Here is a 15,266-nt window from a genome sequence, read left to right as displayed (position 1 = left end):
ATGATACAGTAATCAGTGAAATGTACAAACATTAATGGAAATGCAGTATATTTTAATTTGTTAAATTCTGACAAGCTTGAACCTCAGTACTTATGAACGTCTTTTTTCTTTTTTCTTTTCAAAGTGCCTAAAGATAAAGTTTAAAACTGGTTCTTTGCCTGTAGAGACAACATTGGTTCATCCCTCGAGTTGGAAGCCTTTTTATTGCATGAATGTTGCTTATCAATGTTAAGCACAAAACATTTCTTTTGTACTTAAATTTTGTGTTAAGTAGCTTTGAACATTCCTCTAAAAATTGTCAGGTACAAGAACTGGACTGAAAATGGTTGAAAAGCAGCCAATATCTGAAAAAGGTTTGGAATATTTCCAGGAAGCCTGGAGAACTACTGGTCAAGACCACTTTAATAACTAAATAAAAATGACAACGTCTGGCTCCTTGCAAGCAAAAGTAACTAAGGGGCTGGCTCAAGGCTTTTTCACAAATCTCTTTGTACCTGCACTTAATTTTACCTCGTGTTTAGCTGGTATTAAAGAAGAAAACTAATCTGGATCACCCATTCAGGAGACATGAATGTACATGGTTAAATTAAGCTTGATTGAATGGTCGCCACTAGGTGGAGGTACTAGGCTCATAGTTCACACTTAACTTCCCTAACTCCTGAGGAATTAAAAGTAATTGACTGCACTCGCAAATATGCACTTCTGCTGGCACAAAATATTTACTTTAGACTCCTAAGGATGCTTCATTTAGTCTTCATCTTTATTGAGTAATTCAGCTGGGAACAAAATCTCAATGTGCAACTAGAGGCCATTTAAACATTACAAATACTCTTCGGGATATTGGTTTACATATTACAGTGAATTTTTTATGAAATACAATAAGCCACATTTAAAAATAACATGGCTACAACTAAGTCGAAAATACAGAAGCAAGCCCTGCAGACTGGAGCACAACATCTTTTAGACTCCTGAGATGCATTTACATCTTACTGGTTACTGATTGAGTATAGAGAGACTACATACTTGTCCCGAATCTGTTGTGTTTTAGTCAAATTTTGGAGCTTGAAATGTTAATTTTTAATGTTATCATTTGATATTTGAAGGCACAGTTAGAAGCAGAGATAACTTGACATTTTCAACACCATAGTGAAACAGTACAGCTGGTATTACTTTGGTCTTAAATATATGTGAAAGTAAATATGCACACATATATTTCATCATCTTTTGTTTAAAACACATTTGCTATTATGGGAAACACACAAATGCATATTAAATAATTATGTCTCTATTCAAGAACAAAGCTTTCTTCATACAAACAGCAGTGTTAAACAGTTCAAAATGAATTAAATGTTATGTAGGATATTGTATCATTTATAATTAATCTTTTGGTGTGTATTATATAATTTTCAGGTCCTTCACATTTAGGTCCAATCTTCCTGTATTACATAAATATTAAAGTGCAAGTTCCAAGCAGTATCAAACTATAGGATATGAATATAATCAGTAGTTACCTTGTAAATCTAGAACCAGTTTTATAAATAAAGAATATTAAATATAGAATGATTTAATAGAAATTACAAATTTTGTTTTAAGGCATTGCTGTGGGAATGAGGCAGGACACTACCAGCTATTTCTCCAACTTCTCCACTTGAGTCCCATTTTCAGGTTTTTTCTGAATCTTGTAGTCTTCCAAAAGTGCTTGCGCTGTGTGCCTGCCAGTCCTTTTCACCACAGCTTTGATCCCCAGGTTGTCAACATTGAAGGCAGTGATACCGACATTAATGGCAGAATTGACAGCGTGGTCTGTGGCTTGTCCTGCCGCTGCTCCGTACCTTCAGAGTCAGATTGAGTGAGAGGTCAGAGCGAGAGGCGGGGAGAAGAGGGTATGGGAAGAATTAATTAATATGTAGTGCAAAGACTGTAAAGATGCCATCATGCGTCGAGTGAATTTCTGTGAGGGAGTGAGGGTTGCAAGTGCATGCAAGTGTGCAATCTGGAATAAATACATTTGTTTGCCAGAATATTGGCAATTTTACCCAATTGGAAGCAGATGGGAAGATCTTTTTTGGCCAATTTCATTTACAAATTCTAACCAAATCAACTTGTATTGACACATGCATGCAAAAACAAAGCAAATGTAATACTGTAGAGTCCAGCTTAGTGATTTCCCAGGAATGCCTAACGAAGCCAAAACGTATTCAAAGAAAGAAACAGTACGGCAGATTTCCATCATTATAAGAACATTTTAAGAATTTCCCTCCTGAAACCAGTTTTTAACTCTGATGTGAATTTTGCATTTTGCAGAATTTCTTAGAACACGAGAACCCGTTGAGGCAGGCAGGATGAAAATACTGTCAATTATAACATTTCCTTCAGAAACACTGTTAGAAATCAATGGAATCACTTAAAGAGGCCCCGTAATCCAAATTGGCACACAAGAAAAGGGAGTGAACTGGTACAGCATAGGGCTGAAGAGTGCTTTGTTAAAGAGAACAAAAAAAACCAGAAGCTTGTGTTATGTGCACAATTAGAAGTGAAAAGCATTAAACAGTTGTGGAGAATCAGGAAAAATTACACTTTGTCTCATTAGGAGTGTCAGTTGTTTTGTAGACCCCTAAATCTGCAAAGCAAATTGAAGAGAGTGAGTGCACTTTTGGTTTTTGCTTACACAATGTATGCAGTCATTTACAACATACACATCAAAAACCCGTCTCCCGAGCAGTGCTGATCAAAAAATTGCATATGTGCACATTCAAGCAGTGACAGTAGTCAGAAGTAATTAAACTATATTTATTTAATTTCTTACTTGTGTTTTACGGTGGTCACTGTTTCTGAAGCTACACTTGTAGCTATGTCCTTTGCTGCTACTTCCAAACCTGTCCACATGGTTGCAAATCCTGGGAAAACACAAGAGTATTATTTGTATGTGTTTGTAAGGGTAGATACATTTATGCAAAGGGCGTAATAATGAAATACATCAGATTCAGACTGGACAAAATTCCCTTGAAGCGTGTTTTTAACGGTAACATTTCCAGAATAGCTGCTATTTTACACAGCAGACATTCAAGCTGAATTTTGGGAAAGAGGGCAAAGTCAGAGGGTGCCAAACCTGGTGAAAAGGATGTGGTGGTCAATGCAGGAAAAGCAAAACAAAAAATGCTTTTTTATCATGCTCTCTGCCAGTGCATGACAATACACAGCACGGCTGAGGTGTTTTAATCTGAATACTATCCTCTACACACTTGTCATAGAAGAGCTCTTATTTATTTATTTTTTTTAATTTCTGGTCATGTGACAAATGACCAAAAGGTCTTTTCAAAAACGTCTGTGTATATATAAAAGTACAAACAAATAAAAAATATGGTTTTTAATAAAAAACAAACAAACCCAAAAAAAACAAAAAAAATGTTTTAAAGAATATAAAGTGAAAATTAACTTTACCTTGCACACCACTTGCAGCCACCACCATGGCTCCATCAATGTTGGAACGCCCATCTTTATCCTTCTTCATAGACTCTGGGATCAGCTTGCCTCCGTGTTTTTTCACATGTGGAGCCAACTCTCGACCCACGCAGCTAGCAACAGAACACACGCCATCCACTGCAGTAAGAAAGCATTAGTAAATTATAAGTTCACTGCCAAATTAACACTCAAGGACAGTAAAAAATGCTGACTGAAGAGGACTTAATGACCTAGAAACTGGCTGACTTTGACAGCTCCTCCTGTAGCTTGCTTGGCAACATGGAGGCCTTTTGTGACTGTGGGGCTGACGGGGGTGGGTTTGTCCTCTGGAGTGATATGTTCTCTGAGTTTAGCTGCCCCTTTGTGAATGGCTATGCCTGTGTACTCAGCTCCTTTGACCAGTCCCCAGCTTAGCCAGGATGCACCTGACAGGATCACACAGGGCAGACAGCGTTAGTGATCATTAGTGAGGACTGCTGACCTATATTCATAAACAATCCAATTCCAAACTCCTAACTTTGTAAAACAATGATATTAAAAACTTAAGAGACACTGCTTACCTGTCAGGATCCCGCTTGCCACCTTTTCACTCCATTCAGGTAAAGTCTTTTCCTCTTCAGTCTCTGCTGGAGTCTCTGCAGGAGCCTCTGCTGGTTGCTCAGGTGTATCAACAGACACCTTCTGGCTGAGATTAATGGTATCTGCAGCTTCTTCTGGAGCCTGATCATAGAGACACATTGATTAGCCAGTGCAGAATGAAGACAGACAGTGTGGGATGAAAATGAATACTTTGGACAACTTGTGGAAGCTGCACACATCTACAGATGTTCGTCTCCCAGTAACCCCCCAATGCACACAATGCATCCTCTCATTCTGCACTCCTCATTACAATGCGCTATTTGTTTGCTCTCAAACAGACTGCCATTTTAAAAACATCTCTCTGCTGTAACGAAAGATTTGAGCTAAAAATCTCTGGTATACTATTAGACTGAATAATAAAGAAATTTAAAAAAAATGCTTACTTTCTGATGTGATATCACCTCCATTTGACAAGATAATTAGGCTGTGTGCATTCATTAAAAATGACCTTGCCTGGTGTCACTCCAATCAAAATGACACCTCCATCATGGCTAAACTGGCACTTGTCTTTCAGCTGAAGCTCTAAGGTTCTAACTGCTGCAGATAAGAGCATTATAACTGATTAATTCTCCTCACCTGCCTGAGTCAAATCCCCACAATGCTGAGGCAGGGGTAATTTGGGGAGGGCTGCTAGATCAGAAATAAGCAGCAGCAAGAGTTTCATTGCAAGCCAACAATACAGCAGAGTGCAGCATCAAAAGTGTTGTTTGTGTAAGAATCAACAAAACAATTAAACTGGAATTTAAAAAATCTGAAGTTGGGAAAGTTTAGATTTTCTAGTTTAAAAAAAATAATCTTGTTATTTCTTTAAACACAGAAATCAAATACAGCATGATCTCTGTTTGGGGATATATTTAGCCACAGACTCTACTGTTTGGGAAACACAGGCCTTACAGCCTGGTCTCTGTTTGCAATTGTTTGCCAGATAATACCAAATATTTCATGCTGTTGCAGATCTAACCACAGTGAAACACACTGACCTGAACCCTCAGATCTGTCATCTGGGACAACAGGTCCTGAAACAGTCCTCTGTCTGTAGCAGGGAGCTCAGAGGACAAAACCACTCCCACATAATACCCTGGAGCTGGTGCCATCATGTCCGGAAACATAAACACACCAGTGTTACAGAGTAACACTGGAGAGTTCATGGCCATGAGAGGGTACAGCCAGTCACACACCTGCCAGGATCAAAAGAAAGTGAAGAAAATGCAACAAATGGAAAATGTGATTAAAAACAAATCAAAACAGGTATACTATGATATGAAATGATGTGTGTAATATAGTATAGTAAGTGAATTGAGGTGAAAGTTACATTTAACAGGAGAAAGAAGTCTGCAGACATTTTGTTTTACTAGAAGTTTTCAAAAGTAACCTTGAATGAATCCTGGTTTTACAAATGGTGCTTCTGCACAACACAGTGAGACAAACTAGAGTACACAGTCATCCTGTGATTGCTGCATGTCTAACAAGATTACAGAGCATAACTGTGTAAGCTGGGTTTACGTAATTACTTGCACTCATGTGAATCACTGATGTCACACACTTTCAATAACACCTGGGAAATCCCCCACTAAATAGGCAAATTTTAGTCTCATGACACTAGTGGCATGAAAGGCAAATGTAATCATAACAAATAATCCTGAATAGGTTAGAGACATTTGGTGTTATTGATTTAGTCTCTTAATAAAGAGCTTAAGCTGTCTACATACCTCCAAACCCTTTCTTATCTTATCATTGACTGGTTGCGGTGTTGACCTGTACAAATCCAACTTGGCAGTTCAAAACACCTCACAACCTTTGATTTCACTGCATCATTGGTTTGTATTAAGCAACTTATTTCAAGTCAAAAGAAAAAGAAAAATCTGGAAAGCATCTCAAACTACATCATGCTCATCTGTGAAGATTCACAACCCATGTGATATGTTAAAAAATCCCCCCCCCCCAATAAAAAAAACAAAAACAACCAAAAAACACAAAAAACCCCATTACCAAATAACAGTGTTTATTTATTTTTGACTAACAATTTCATGTTAATATGTGATTCTACACATTTTACGAAACAGGTGGTGCAGTGGCTAGCACTATTGCCTCACAGCAAAAAGGTCCTGAGTTCGACGCCACCATTTTGCTGTGTTGAGTTTGCATGTTCTCCAAGTGTTTGTGTGGGTACTCTAGCTTCCTAGAAGATTCTGGTTTTTAATTTGGCTTTAAGTGCACATCCTCATTCAATTTACAGGTAAAGGTCAAGGTTTTCATCTTTAAAGGTCTTTGAGATATTAATGTTCAAACACTGCTTTAGTTTTAAATGTGTAAAAACAAACAAAAACAAACACACACACACACAAAAAAAAAAAAAAAACCCCACCTCCTACTAAAAAAAACTTTATACTTTTTCATTTATATTAAAATACATTTAGATACACCTGTCAGTTTGGGAGCTGCATGCCCATCTAGCTCCTAGCTACTGTCATTTTCTTTTTAAAACGGAAAATTAAGTTCACACATCATCTTGGCATAGTGCACATGCCTACACATATGAACACTCCAAATAAGTTCATTTCTTTTTCTGAATATTGTCACCTGTGCCCCAAATCTGATTCATGTCTGGGATTCCGCCGAGGATGACATCATAGCCATTAACCTACCTACTGGGACTAGGGCATTAGGTAAACAACCCTCACATGACTCTGTCCTTAGGAAGGAGGGACATTGATCTTTAACCGGCCTATGTCCCTCTGCTGATGACTCACTGTAATGCGGATATTAAGAAATTGAGCAAACATCTTATGAAATCGGGTAAAGGGACACAAAAAAGAAAAGGAGGAAGAGAATTGATAACATATTTTTTGAGTGATTGCTTAACACCACATGAATGTATAATTTTAAAATAACAAAGTAAAAAGATATATATATAAATAAATAAAATAATTTTTCCCCTCTCACCTGCAGAAATGCTGGTGGTCGATTAGGCACTCTGTCTGAGTGATCGCTGGTAAACCTCACCAGCCGCAGGTAGCCGGGGTATGAGGGAGCGCTCACTTGCCCCTCAGGTGTGACAAAAAATATCTGCACACCGTTGGGAATGTACAGCAGCTCCTCTCCATCTTCACCTATGCTCTGAGGGGAAGGTGTCGAGTTAGATGTATGACTGTAGAACTCTTCCCCGACCAATGACATCTCCCCTGAATCTGTTCCATATGAGACTGATATGTGACCATCGGCTGCCTGAGGAGAGTAGGCTGGAGGCTGTTCGGCAGGAACCGCAGAGGGTCTGGTAGGTGAGAGGGGTAGACCCACTCCTCCGCTTGGAGGCAAACCTCCTACAGCTCTAGCTGGCTGACCATTAGCAGAAGGAATGTCTGGTGGAGGCGGCCGTACTGGCTTCTCTGTGGTGGGAAGTCCTGGGTAGAGACCTTTTGCAGAAATGCTTGTTGCATCAGGGGCAGATACTGCAGATTCAGGGTCAGAGCTGGTCTCTAGTATGGCCATGCGGGTGGTGATGTTGTTCAGGGTCTCCTGCATCTTCTGCTGCATCTGCCTTGCTGATTCCCAGGAGTTGCCAACACACTCTTCCCCCTTCGAAGGTACACTGATAGCCCTAAGAAGGTGCTGTCGTCCTTTTTTGTAGAGCTCCAGGGCCTGACTCTTGTCTCCGGCTTCATCTGCAGTGAGTCCTTTATTGATGCACTCGAAGGCCCTTTCATAGCCATCTTTGATCACTTGAAGTCTGGCATTATCAAATGCATCTTGTTTAGCTTTCTCCATTGCTCTGAAACAAGACAATTGGTAAATTTCTATTAAGTACAGCACATGCAGGGAAATGATTATCTTGGCTAGACTTTGAAATGGCTAAAGGTTATTCAAATGATATTTTACTGCTTACTTAACTTCGACCCCAAACTTGATCACAAGTACAAGTCACTTAGAAGTGAAACGCATCGCGCAAATGGCCCTCTTGGTCTTTCTAGATCACATGTTACCTGGTTTATTTTCGTTACGTACGTCAGTGTTACTGGTTTAAAACGATCCACTAAAACAGGCTTTAAACACACTAATCCTCGTGTTAAACTTGCTAACACAGATCAACAAGAGCTAACGTCTGCGTTCGGACAAAGTCAGGAGCTATGCCACGATTTTAGTGTACCGACAGCAACATATATATATAACACGTGAAGTCGTAATTAGTGATAACTACTAGCTGTCAGCTAGCTCCAACTCACCTAATAGCGAATGATATTAGCTCTTACCTTAGAGAGCGGAAAAACACCAAAGAACAGCTTATTAATTGGCCTGCTAACGTTCCTCCTAGCTAGCAAAGAGTGATAACTTCAATCGGCAACCTGAGTAAATAAACTAGACTTCGCTGCTGGACGACTCCCTAAAGTAAAGGAGAGCCTAGTGGTGTCATGAGGTCATTACTGACCTTTCAAAGCAAAAGTTCCACGACCGACCCGACGTGCCCAATACGATCACATGTCAGCCCCCTTTTAAAAAAAATAGATACCGGAAGTAGTGAAACGCCACCTAAACTTGACAATTTTTGTAGTTCGTCACCATAACCACAAGAGGTCACTAAGCACCCATTCAAATAGCTTCTACTGATAAATGAACCATTTGAATAAGGGGACACTTCCATCTATTGGTCATAGTGAGCAACTGCAACAATTTATTTTCCATTAAATCAAATTTCAGTTCCATTAATATCAAGCAGAAATTATGCACTTATACACACTTCCATATAGATTCAAAAACGGTGACTGAATGATGCGGTGGCAGTGTAAATATATTTCTTAATATTAATAAAGAGACACCTTTTAGGACTTCTCATCAATAATGCAAACTAGCTGAACTTATGATAAAAAGCAAGTTCACAATGCAGCATTTTCAACAGTCTCAAGCCATGCTAAGGTTTTTGTTTTGTTTGTTTGTTTTTAAAAAATATATTTATAATTTTTTTCTTTGAAGCTATTAACCAAATTTTGGGGAAATCTTGGATGATTCACTATGAATGCAGAAAATTCTAATTTTGATCTGACATGCAATGCCATCAGGTAAGCATGTGGCTGACAATATGTTGATTTTTCAGCATCGCAGTATCCCAGACATGCTGCCATTACAGTGATATTTTACTGTTGCAAAGGTAAGCCAAGAAGGAGACACAGATCTCTAGTTTGACCTGGAGACCCTGTGTTTCTTACACTTTTCAACAACCAGTATGTATCTGTTGATTGCATCACCCTAAATCACAACAGTGGTCATTAACTGGTACAGCAGTCTTAGTCATGGTGGCCATTGCTGGCCACAATCAATACAGAAAACAGCTGCAATAATGTTAAACATTAACAATAACAACAACAACAACAACAGATCAAGATAACTGGAATAGCTGTTATAACTCTGTAACTTAACACGTGAATGTCAGATGAACAGACCCATGAGTCTTTAAGCTAGTGGCTCCTCCCCTACAATACTTGTTTAGAAAAATGCACAATGGAGCACTATCGGTCATGGATTGGCCTCCCTGTAGCCTGGACCTTACAAGAAATCACAAGAACATTTGCCTGAGAGAGTTTGGGCTGTGCTGAAGAAGGTGGTCATGACCCTTGTGCTTGATGCCCAAACTCAAACTATGCACTGAAGATTGCATGCTATTCCTGTGTCTGCAGCTTACTCAAACTTGCTTCCATAATCCAAAGACATGCATGGGTTAGTTTAATAGGTGATCACCAATTAAAGTAACAAAATGGATATGTTTTCATTAATGTAACTCAAATGAATGTATTCAACAAAAAATTGAAAACAGATTCCCGAAAGCCTCTGTTATACCTCAGAGGTCTGAGCTGACCTCGGGTCACCCAGCTGTTGAGAAAGCTGAAACATTAATCTGCTCAGTGACCGTATCCTGTTTACTGAACACTCACAGCAGCTGTGAAACTGAGGATTCTGTTTACCGGTGCTAAATCATTTTAATGTTCAGACGAACCGTTGACCGACTAGACAGAAAATTATGCTGGTTCATCAAAATGTTGATACAATTGTTGTAAAATATTTCCAGAGGAGAAGAAAGTGAGTCAGGCAGGACATGCCCACTTCTTGTTCGTTGTTCTTCTTTCAACACTCTGCAAATGGCTCATTGAAATTGCTAACACATGTTATTGAGCCCCCAAGGACAATAAGAAAATATCTACAAATCTACTGACGAAAAGAGAAGATTTGCTATGGATTTTAAAAACATGTCACGTTGGCCATAGACACCTTCAGTTACTAGATTTCAGATTTTTGAGACTGCACACCAGAGGGAGTCAAATCCTACCTCAAACATAGATTTTGAGTATGAGGTGGTGAAAACGGCACAGTTTTTATGTTGCTCTGAGTTCAATCTAATCAAAAACCTTTAGCATCCTTCATAGTTGAAACATTTTGTCTAATCATGGGAATGATTAGACATGCAGCTTGGTTCAAATGCGCCTCTAATGACTATAAAATTACCTAGCATGTCGCCATCAAACAGCAGAAACCTACAGGCATTTTAAAAGCAATAAGAACAAATCAACATGCATAATTTACTAAGAATGAACTTTTTCTGAATCACTTGTGTTTTTGTTTTACTAGTCTGACTCTCATCAGTTTCTTAGCTGCTGTGACCCTGGAAAATAGCTCAACAAGTCTAATCTCCAGTTTGACAGATTCCCAGTATTCACTGAGCACAGATGCCAAAACACTGGGACCAGACTGGACATGCTCTTCACACATGTTGCGGTGTTAATCCAGTGCAGCTTTAGCTCACTATTTTGAACTCTGTCATGCCCGAGGGCAAGCTGATGTTCAAAGGATCTGAGCTCCAGTCCTTAACATATGAAGGTCATATTTAATAAGAACTTTGTTCCTGTGTTTCTGTAAATTGTGCTCAAAGTGAATAAAAAAGAAATCTGTTTTTCATTCTCTTATTACCGAATTTGTTTTCTGAAGTTAGTTATAGTTTATTATTCATCTCATTGAATTGTACGTGCATCATACTCTGCTTCACTGTAGTTTTTGTCCAGTTGTGCTCAGTGCACTACAAACAGGTTGCCTGTCTTTACTTTGATTATATTACCAGATGGGGAAATTTTGAATTTGTTCTGCTTCACCGAGAGGTCGACTAATGTCTGTAGCTGGAACAGGCTGGTAAAACATGTCTTCTGTTGTTAAGGTTGGCCCACATATGAGCAACATATGTATGGGTCACCATTTTGGAAGAGTGATTTGCTTTAGAGCTATAGATCATGGATTTAGTTTGGTCACAGCAATGTTTTTTCTATGTGGACATCAGAATTGTCTTAATAATTCATTTTTGAACAGTTAAGAATTATCAAATGATAATGATAATTATTAAATTATCATTAGTGCAGCACAAACTAAAAGTTAGAGGTGGCATAACAGAGAGAGTATGACTGTTAGTCTTGCTGTTTATTCGCTGTTTTCGTGAAGAGTTGCAACATTAAGATTGGTTTTAACCAGAAACAGGTTATTTGAATTCTTTGTGTAAACAGACTTCAACATTTCAATACTCATGGAGCTACTGAAACACATGCACAATGATTAATGAGGAATTACATCCCAGCCAACACTCAAATGATATGCATGTGGGTTTCTGGCTTTGCTGATCCTCAATTATTCAAGTAACTTACATTCAGTAACCTGCTTTTTTGTGGAGTTTCAGTTTCGAGTTTATAAGATAAAAGTCAGATTAAGCAGCTATAAAATGAGTTATTTAAGAAGTTATTTGGAAGAACCAGACACAAGGCTGTAATGAATGTACAACTCTTTTACAGGCAGCTCTGTGGGTTTTTTCCACATGACTACTATATAATGTTCATAATGCCCCTTAAAAAAAACCTTAATAAAACAGTTTTGTCCAGATTCCCCCTGCCTGACCTCGTATTTTCCTAGACTGCTAGTCTTCAGTTTAATCACAGTGCGGATCAAAACATACCATTACTTTAATGATTAGTCATTTAAATCACATGCAGTTGTTCTCATATTTATCTATTTTTATCTCCTGGCCAGACTTTCATTTTAGCTGTAGATGCAGTTATGTCAGTAATTTATTGCTGCCTTTTTGTCAGTGTCACTTTGTTCCAGATATACACTTTGTTTTCCATAACTTTTTGAGCATATATGCGATGGTCGGTGTTCATAAAAACAATTATAATCAGAAGAGAGTAATGGTCACGTCCACTATTTAGTATTTCTTTTATATCGGTTTAGGAGAAAGATCGGAAGAAAAATGAGGGATTGAGCAGGAATTATGGCACTGAGGGGCTTCTCAGGCATTGTGTAAACAAATTTATGCCTGTGTGCCAAAAAGAAGAGCCTTTCTAAATGGAAGCACAAATGCAATCAATCATGGACTGTTCCAGGCTCAGATTTTTGCTATGCAGGTCTAATGTTAGGTTTTTATAGCGTTTGTGTGTATAATAGATAAATAATTCTCTCAATCAACATTATTCCAAACAGTACTATGATCTGTTCAAAATGAAGACATTCATCTTGAGTAAATGATTAACATTTGTATTTACTTATTTATATGTCCTTGTGCAAGCCCGCTAAATAAGCATTCACCATAACAAGGCAACTATGTCACTGCAGTGGCGTAAGATGGCAATTAACTTGAGACTAGAACTTGATATACATAAACAATAGTATATATGTTGTTATCCAGTGCACATCTCCTATGAACCAGTAACAAAATGGGTAGTGGTATCCCATGTGTTTCATGTTTTCATATTATGACCATGAAATAAACAGGTTTGTTAAAGAGCTAAATGTGCATGAATGAGCTATAACTATAAGCAGAAACAAATGGAAATTGTGCAACCACAACAAATGCGAAAAAATGAACAACAAATGATTCCAATTAATGCAAGCGTCAAAACGAATTGCCTTTTTTTCCTGGTGAAGCTGTAAAAGACACATTAAAATATGGTGCAGCTGTGTCCTCTGCACTGCATTTTTGAGCCACAAATACACGCCGCTTGTCCACATGTCATAAAACCCCATATAAATTAATGGTTTTCCTAACAGACATCAGGATCTTAAGTCACAGTTTCCCCTCAGCCCTCCACTGAGGTCCGTATTATAGAAAGTTAGTGTCCCTGAAGTGGCTGCAAAAAGTCAGTAAAAGAAGAAAAAGTTCCGCTTCAGCAAAGCCCTGTTCTCTAAAAAATGTGAGTATTTAAAAATAATCTTGATTAAAAGAAAGCTGATAAAAAAGTTTGGGCAACAAGCTGATTAAATTAGAGGAAACTAAAATACCTTTTCTTTATGAAAAACTAAATGTGTGCATCCTGACCTCTTTTTTTAATCAAATGCTTATTGTCCTCAGTTGAAATCCACATAAGCTGCACAGGGCTGACTGAAAAAAGAAAACTGGATCACGGTCGCTAGTAAACCTGTCTCAGGCTTTGTGATTTATGGACAGAGAGATCATGTTCTTTTCTGACTCCAGCAAGCTCTTGCACTATCATCCCCAAGGTGAAACAATGCTTCAATATTTGGGAAAGCTCGCTGTTCCTACTTTAACATCTGGTTCAAAGGGTGCTAAATATTGAACAGCGTACTACTAATCTGAAACACTGCTTTGATAGGAGTCATCAAGAATGACATGAAGTTAACTTAAGCGCTCACTCACAGATTTTAATTTTTTTTTAAAAAAGGGTCTCCTGCATGAATCACTCAGCTATTGAAAAAGTTATTATCTGTACCAGGGGCTGCAGTTACTCCTTCCAGCAGTCTGACAGTCTTACATGCATGAACGCTTTAGCTCAGGAAAAATGCAGGGAAAACTGAGGTAACAGAGGTTTGCACTAGACTAAAGTAATTTACCTATAAACTTCATCTCTGGGGTGTTATGGGGCCTTTACATAGTTTACAGTTAGTACATTCCCCTTATAAAATGACTAAAAATCCAAGCTTATAGTCCAGATGATGATCTGTTGCTTCTTCTTTATGTGTTCTTACATGTTTAATTACATTAATAAGTGAAGGGAGTGTTTCAGTGTTGGCTAGTGAATCATATTCATGTGGTTAAAATGCTGTCAGACTAAAACATTTTGTAAAATTGCAATTGCATTATATTTACATAAGATGTACGACTTTGTTTATATGCTCAATCTTATGGAGGCAAATTTAACTTTTGAAGTACAATCTTCTTCCCTCACTAATGCTCATCATATGTAGTGCATAATTATTTTTTGGCAGAACTCAGACAACAGACACAGACATGTAATGGCTTTGCTTTCAGCTATCCTTCTGAGCCATGTTTCCATCTGAAAAACAAAAAGCTGCCTGAAGCGACTATAAATGATATTCTTACTGCACATACAGCGTCTTGAGCCGCCACTCTTCCTAATATGTTGCTAAGAAAATAGAAGTAAAACATATAGGACAAACACAGATACAGTTCTAATGAGCTTGAAAGTTATTTACACCTTATTCTTTAACACACCCTGAACTTTCTTGGGAAAACTTTCTGGTCGTTTCTTTAAGTAGTCACTCGGAATAGTTTCTTGAAGGACATTCAAAGCTCCTCTTTGGATTTTGGCTTTCTTTTGTTCCGTTCTAAGTCAGGACAATCCAGGAATGCTTTTACTGCATTGGCAGTGTGTTTGGGATCACTGACATGCTGAAAAAGAGTTCTCACCAATCAGATGATTTCCATACGGTATTGCCTGGTGACAAGATCTCTAATACCACAGGCTGGTATTATGTCAGGTTTTTGGTTAATAGCTCTTTGGAAATCACCTCATCAGTACAAAAATAATATTTTATGCCAATCAAATTGTGTTATATTTGCCCTTTATTTATAGATTCAACTAAAGAAATGGTAACAAATTATGTGTTTTTGGAACAGGCTGCTAGTAACAAATTGCTGAAAGATACAATTTAAATGGGTCATATAAGTTTTCTGTTTTGTGCAGACACATCCTTTAAGTTAGGAGCCTTTTTATGCTTGACTGATTCATAGGTCAGCATTAAGTGGCTTAATAAACAAAACAAACAAACAAACAACAAACAAATATTCTTCTAAAGATGATCAGACTGGAGGACTGGACTGAAAATGAGTGAAAAAGCAGCCAATGTCTAAAGAAAACCCCTGAAAGACCTTCCAAAAGCCTGGAGAA

At 38.1% G+C, this 15,266-nt stretch overlaps 1 protein-coding gene across 3 annotated transcripts; it reads right to left on the bottom strand.

The window, feature by feature from the left end:
• Positions 1 to 737: 737 nt before the first annotated feature.
• Positions 738 to 8,634, bottom strand: spartb (spartin b). Of its 3 annotated transcripts, XM_026191628.1 has the most exons (9): positions 8,349 to 8,518; positions 7,045 to 7,870; positions 5,082 to 5,279; positions 4,023 to 4,182; positions 3,693 to 3,887; positions 3,442 to 3,600; positions 2,807 to 2,897; positions 2,576 to 2,620; positions 1,772 to 1,832 (listed from the first exon to the last, which is right to left on the bottom strand). In XM_026191628.1, exons 2-8 carry the CDS (start codon positions 7,864 to 7,866, stop codon positions 2,596 to 2,598), a joined length of 1,650 nt encoding a protein of 549 aa, XP_026047413.1. In that variant the 5' UTR covers positions 7,867 to 7,870; positions 8,349 to 8,518; the 3' UTR covers positions 1,772 to 1,832; positions 2,576 to 2,595. The 3 variants fall into 3 exon arrangements, with proteins under 3 accessions (XP_026047412.1, XP_026047411.1, XP_026047413.1); XM_026191627.1 differs by lacking the exons at positions 2,576 to 2,620; positions 8,349 to 8,518 and adding an exon at positions 8,525 to 8,634 and having other exon boundaries at positions 738 to 1,832; XM_026191626.1 differs by lacking the exon at positions 2,576 to 2,620 and having other exon boundaries at positions 738 to 1,832.
• Positions 8,635 to 15,266: the final 6,632 nt, after the last annotated feature.

The sequence above is a fragment of the Astatotilapia calliptera genome, chromosome 14, assembly GCF_900246225.1.
Source record: "Astatotilapia calliptera chromosome 14, fAstCal1.2, whole genome shotgun sequence".
Lineage (NCBI taxonomy): Eukaryota > Metazoa > Chordata > Actinopteri > Cichliformes > Cichlidae > Astatotilapia > Astatotilapia calliptera.
Note: the sequence above shows the minus strand (reverse complement) of the source record. Positions and strands in the feature narration are given on the sequence as shown.

Excerpts from the sequence above, each read along its gene's own strand:
- spartb (XM_026191627.1), bottom strand. The coding sequence starts at position 7,866 with ATGGAGAAAGCTAAACAAGATGCATTTGATAATGCCAGACTTCAAGTG. Across the intron at positions 3,601-3,692 it reads CAAAGTCAGCCAGTTTCTAG|TGGATGGCGTGTGTTCTGTT; the intron begins GTCATTAAGTCC and ends TTCTTACTGCAG. Across the intron at positions 2,898-3,441 it reads GGCTGCAAGTGGTGTGCAAG|GATTTGCAACCATGTGGACA; the intron begins GTAAAGTTAATT and ends GTGTTTTCCCAG.